We start from the raw sequence: 6,358 nt of genomic DNA, 5'->3' as shown, positions 1-6,358 counted from the left end.
CAGTTAATGAAATTTGGGGTTTCTCATTGTCCTTTTTCTTCAAAAATTTTTTATGTGATTGATTTATAATTCTTTTTTTTGTTTGTTTTTGTTTTTGGCCCGGTGTTGTTCAGGGGTTACTCCTGGCTCTGCGCCCAGAAATCGCTCCTGGCTTGGGGGACCTATGGGACCAATGGGACCTTGGGACCCACCCCTATGGGACGCTAGGAGATGGAACCGCAGTTCATAGGTTAGTGGTTGCAAGGCAAACGCCCTACCATTTGCACCATTTGCACCATTTGCGCCGCTCTGGCCCCTGTAATTTATTCCTTTGTGGTTGTTGTTGTTGTTTTGTTTGTTTGTTTTGGTCACACCCAGCAGTGCTCAGAGGTTTCTCCTGGCTCTATGCTCAGAAATCGCTCCTGGCAGGCTCAGGGGACCATATGGGATGCCGGGATTCGAACCACCGTCCTTCTGCATGTAAGGCAAATGCCCTACCTCCATGCTATCTCTCCAGCCCCTCCTGTGGTTTATTTCTAATTCTACCCATGATTATTGTTTCAAAACAACCAGAAGGAGCCGGGAAGATAGTATAGCAGGGAGGACTTTTTGTCTTGCATGCAGCGGACCCAGGTTTGATCCCCAGCATCCCTCGGCATGCCATGAATGATTCCTGAGTGCAGAACCAGGAATAAGCATTGCTGTGCATGGCCCCCAAACCAAACACAAATTTAAAAAAATAAAATAGGGGCCGGAGAAATAGCACAGCAGTAAGGCGTTTGCCTTGCATGAGGCCAATACCGGACGAATCCCCGTTGGAATCCCAGCATCCCATATGGTCCCCCAAACCTGCCAGGAGTGACTTCTAAGCATAGAGCCAGGAGTAACCCCTGAGCACCTCTGGGTATGACACCCCCCCCAAAAAAAAAAGTAAAGTAAAATAAATAAAAACAACCTGGGGGCCGGAACGATAACACATGGCATGGCATTTGCCTTGCACACAGTTGACCTGGGACAGATCTGGGTTCGGTTTCTGGCATCCCATAGGGTCCCCCAAGCCTGCCAGAGTGATTTCTGAGCACAGAGCCAAAAGGAACCCCCGAGTGCCACAGGATGTGGCTCCCCCAAAAACAAACAAACAAACAAAAAAACCCAAGAAATACTAGTTTGCAGAAATAACCACTACTGATTTCAGTAATCAGTGCTCCCTGGACTGTCCTGAAGACCAAACATTCGCACATGGCGTAAGAGGAAGACAGTGTTGACAGGCAGCATCCTGGGAAACAAGTATCAATCAGCCTTTTCACTGCAGCACCCACATAATGTGACCTTGAGTTAAAGCAGCTGGGGACATGGCAGGGACATGGGCAGGCTGGAAGGTTCAGTGGGGCTGAGGGACACAGGGGTCGAAGCCGTGGCCAGGTTCATAGCCAAGCGAGCTCTGCCTCTCGCTGACTGGAGTTTCACATTCTGGAACTGGAATGAGAACTCGTAAGAGGTGGGCAGGGGAGGCAGCCCTGGGCTTCATCCCTTGACAAGACTGGTACCAGAACACCAGTGGAAGTGTCCCCCAAACATCTATGGGTATGGTCCTCTTTCTGCCCACGACCTCCTGGATGTGGTCAGGCACACACAATGGGGAAAGTTGCTGACTCCTTGGGGCCTGGGCACCAGTGTCGCCTTCCCCCACCAACAACTGCACGCTCAGTGCTCAGACCCCAAAAGACTCTAAAAGACCATCTGGCTAATGCATGTCAAAGTCTAAAAAGCCCACTGCAGGGGCTGGAGCACAGCAGTAGGGTGCTTGCCTCGCATGCAGCTGATCTAGGACAGACCACCGTTTGATCTCCTAGCGTCCCGTATGGTCCCCCAAGCCAAGAGAAATTTCTAAGTGCAGAGCTAGGAGTAACCCCTGAGCATCACCGGGCATGGCCCAAAAACAAACAAACAAAAAAGCCCACTGCATGTAGCTCAGTGAGCCTGGAGTAAGCTCTGAGCATTGCTGGGTGTGCCCTCCCCCTCAAAAAAACTGGGGCTGGAATGATAACACAATGGGGAGGGCATCTGCCTTGCACGTGGCTGTCTGAGCTTGATCCTGAAATCCCATATGGTTCCCCAAACCTGCCAGGAGTGATTTGAGTGCAGATCCAGGAGTTACTGTGGAGCACCACTGGGTGTGGCCCCAAAACTAAAAAAATTAAGGGCCAGAGAGATAGCATGGAGGTAAGGCATTTGCCTTGCATGCAGAAGGATGGTGGTTCGAATCCCGGCATCCCATATGGTCCCCTGAGCCTGCCAGGAGCAATTTCTGAGTGTAGAGAGCCAGGAGGAAACCCTGAGCACTGCCAGGTATGACCCAACCCCCCCCCCAAAAAAAAACCTAAAAAAAATCACATTAAATTAAATAGCACATACTTATTTGGCCATGAGTAAGTTTAAATAGCACATACTTATTTGGCCATGAGTAAGTGGAAACGCGGGGAAATAGGAACTTTCTTTTTTTTTGGGGGGGGGTCCACAGCCAGCGGTGCTCAGGGGTTACTCCTGGCTGTCTGCTCAGAAATAGCTCCTGGCAGGCACGGGGGACCCTATGGGACACCGGGATTCGAACCAACCACCTTTAGTCCTGGATCGGCTGCTTGCAAGGCAAACGCCGCTGTGCTATCTCTCCGGGCCCGAAATAGGAACTTTCTATGCTGTCTAATGTTACTGTAAATCTAAAACTTTTTTCAAAACAAAAATAAGCTGATTATTTTTTAAATCATGTACAAAACACTTATCTTGAGCATAGAAGCATGTCAACATCCAATGCCAGCAAAAGCCCACACAACTGTGTCGTGACATACACTGGCATGTAGCAAACCAGGTTCAAGTTTTCCAGCATTTTAGGAAATTTTATGCTGCTCCCAACAGCAGTTCTACCTACCCACTCTCCCAATCCCGCGCCTCTCTGGAGATTAATCTCTGAGTACTGGTGTAGAAAAGCAATCCAGGTAGAAAGTCCTGGGACTCCAAATCCCTCATATCTGTCCTCATAAGAGAGACATGTCATGTCTTCCAGCCTGCCCGAAGAAGTCACACTCAGGTTTGCTCCATAAATCACCTGCATGCCTATCTTTCATCTTAAATTTTTTTTTTGCCACACCCAGAAATCCTCATGAGTTACTTCTAGCTCATGAGTTACTCTGTGCTCAGGGATCCCTCCCGGCAGTGCTTGGGGATTGTATAGTGCTGGCATCAAACCATGCAAAACATACAAAGCCTGACCTCAGCCCTTGGAGTTTTTCTGACTTCCTGATTTTAAATCTTTAAAAAAAACTTTTTTTCTGGGCCAGAAAATAGCACAGCTGTAGGGCATTTGCCTTGCACGTGGACTCCAGTTTAATTTCCAGGATCCCATATGCACGGTTTCTGTTTTAGTTTCAGCTTTAGGGTCACACCTGGTGGTATTAAGGGATTAGTCTTGGCATGCTCTGAGGACCATACTGGGATGCCAGAGAGCCAACCTGGGTCGGCAGAGTGCATGACTAATAATGCCTTACAAGCTGTGCTATTTATTATTGCTCTAGCCCCTCATTTGAATTATTTTTGGGTTTTGTTTTGGGTCACACCCAGGGGTGCTCAGGGGTCACGCCTGGCTCTGCACCCAGGAATCAGTTCTAATGGGCTCAGGGGACCATATGGGATCCAGGGATTGACTAGTACTGGCTGTGTACAAGGCAAGTGCCTCCCCAAGGCCCCTCATTTGGATTTTTTTTTCACATTCAAATTCCTAAAGCTGGGGCTGGAGAGATAGCACAGCAGTAGGGTGTTTGCCTTGCATGTGGCCCACCCAGGACAGATGGTGGTTCGAATCCCAGCATCCATATGGTCCCCAAGCCTGCCAGGGGTGATTTCTGAGTGCAGAACCGGGAATAACCCCTGAGTGCCGCTGGTTGTGACCCCAAAACAAAACAAACACATAGAAAAAATAAATCAAATTCCTAATGCTCCTGGAAAACCCTGCAGTTCAGCAGTGGGACTCACTGTTGCTATTGCTGCCATTTTTTGCTCATTATATAAGCTAATGATGTGACAGTGAACTGATTCTGTACTTTGCCCCTGGCACCACCTCCTCCCGTGGGTGTCCCTGGACAGATGTTTCAAGATTTTAGTAAATTCACCAATGACAGCTTGCTTGCCTAAACAAATCCTTTACATTTACAAACATTTCTGGCTGCTGTCTGCCCAGGGGATCTTCTTTATTCCTTGTTTATGCCTACAGCAGGTTGCTTAAGAGTCTTGCTGGCCACCCCACACACACACACACTCACACACTTTTTTGAAAAGTGATTTCGTGGTTTCCTGGTAACCATTCAATCATCTATTTCAACACCCCAACATGACATAAAGGCAAGGAGCAGAGCCACACGCCCTGTCAGACGGTCACGAACCTCTTCCCCAGCCTTCACGCCGGGAGGCGCTGCCCGGGGCCAGACACCCCAGATCCACCCATGAACCTGTCCCATGCTCAGAGTTACTTTCTGCAAATACATGGCAAGAACTGCTGCGTGTTCCGGGACAAGACCATCCCTCGTGTGCTCCCACCCGTGCTGAGCCTGGAGTTCGTGTTCGGCCTCCTGGGCAATGGCATCGCCCTGTGGATCTTCTGTTTCCACCTCAAGTCCTGGAAACCCAGCCGGGTCTTCTTGTTCAACCTGGCCGTGGCCGATTTCCTTCTCATCATCTGCCTGCCCTTCCTGACGGACAACTACGTACACAACTGGGACTGGAAGTTTGGGGATGTGGCCTGCCGGGTGATGCTCTTCATGCTGGCCATGAACCGCCAGGGCAGCATCATCTTCCTCACCGTGGTGGCTGTGGACAGATACTTCCGCGTGGTCCATCCTCACCACCCGCTGAACAAAATGTCCAACCGGACGGCGGCCATCATCTCCTGCCTCCTGTGGGGCTTAACCATTGGGCTGACCGGCCACCTTCTCTCCCACAAGATCCTGACCCAGAACGACACCGCCAAACTCTGCAGCAGCTTCAGCATCTGCCAGACCTTCCGGTGGCACGATGCCATGTTCCTACTGGAGTTTTTCCTGCCACTGGGCATCATCCTGTTCTGCTCCACCAGGATTATCTGGAGCCTGCGGCAACGCCAAATGGACAGGCACGCCAAGATCAGGCGGGCCATCAACTTCATCCTGGTGGTGGCCATCGTCTTCGTCCTCTGCTTCGGGCCCAGCGTGGCCGTGCGTATCCGCATCTTCTGGCTGCTGCTGACCCAGGGCACCAGCAACTGCGACATCTACCACTCTGTGGACTTGGCCTTCTTCATCACCCTCAGCTTCACATACATGAACAGCATGCTGGACCCTGTGGTCTACTACTTCTCCAGCCCTTTGTTCCCCGACTTCTTCTCAGGTCTCTTCCAACGCTGCTCTTGCAGGGAAAAGGTCCCAGAGCTGCACACAAATAGGAGCACGACTGTGGAGCTCACGGAGGATGCAGCTGGTGGCCGAAACAAGCCAGGAACCTTGATGGCTGGTCCCAGGCAGCCCCCAGGCCCCTCTTATCTGACCCCAGCCTCTCAGTAGTCAGCCCAGCCAAAGTCTTGCCTAGGGCCGGGGCGCTGAGGGACATCATGAGACTTGGTATGTGGTTGCCTGAAGCTTCCAGGTTCCAAGACTCAATGTTGGTGGTGCTGGGAGGCTGTGGCAGAGGTGCAGCTCACGGTCTCGGGGCCAGGGAATCAAGCCTGAGCGTGCCCATGCTCCGAACCTCACGGAATGTGGCCGAGCTGGCCATGTTTCTGCAGAGCACAGGGACACTGATCTCTCCTTCCAACCTGAGACTAGCCAGCTCTAAGGTTGGGAGTAGGGGTCCCCCTGAGATGGCTCCCTGGTGATTTGCACACTTTCTGGAAGGCTCCAGGCTGGAAGAGGAAAGCCATTCAAGGAGAAGGGGCAACTGTGCTGAATCCCTGGAACTCAGGCACCCGGCATGCTGGTAGGTTACCTGGTTCCATGGACCCTGTCCGTCTCTCAGCCAAGCTCCAGGAACAAATCAAGCGGAGACTTGTCACGGGAAGGGCGACCCAGTCTGAGGGCAGATCTGGGCATCCTGCAGTTGACTTAAACCCACTCCCTTTTTTTTTTTTTTTTTTTTTTTTTTGGTTTTTGGGCCACACCCGGTGACGCTCAGGGGTTACTCCTGGCTATGTGCTCAGAAGTCGCTCCTGGCTTGGGGGACCATATGGGACGCCGGGGGATCGAACCGCGGTCCATCCGAGGCTAGCGCAGTCAAGGCAGGCACCTTACCTTTAGTGCCACCGCCCGGCCCCCCCTTTTTTTCTTTTTGTTTTTTGTTTTTTTTTTTGGTTTTTGGGTCA

The 6,358-nt window shown here is 51.2% G+C and overlaps 1 protein-coding gene across 1 annotated transcript; it reads left to right on the top strand.

Moving 5' to 3' along the window:
- Positions 1-4,472: 4,472 nt before the first annotated feature.
- HCAR2 (hydroxycarboxylic acid receptor 2) lies at positions 4,473-5,567 on the top strand. Its single transcript, XM_049767853.1, has one exon. The coding sequence runs from the start codon at positions 4,473-4,475 to the stop codon at positions 5,562-5,564; it is 1,092 nt and encodes a 363-aa protein (XP_049623810.1). The 3' UTR covers positions 5,565-5,567.
- The last annotated feature ends 791 nt before the right edge of the window (positions 5,568-6,358 follow it).

This window comes from Suncus etruscus, chromosome 2 (assembly GCF_024139225.1).
Source record: "Suncus etruscus isolate mSunEtr1 chromosome 2, mSunEtr1.pri.cur, whole genome shotgun sequence".
NCBI classification, from domain to species: Eukaryota; Metazoa; Chordata; class Mammalia; order Eulipotyphla; family Soricidae; genus Suncus; species Suncus etruscus.
Note: the sequence above shows the minus strand (reverse complement) of the source record. Positions and strands in the feature narration are given on the sequence as shown.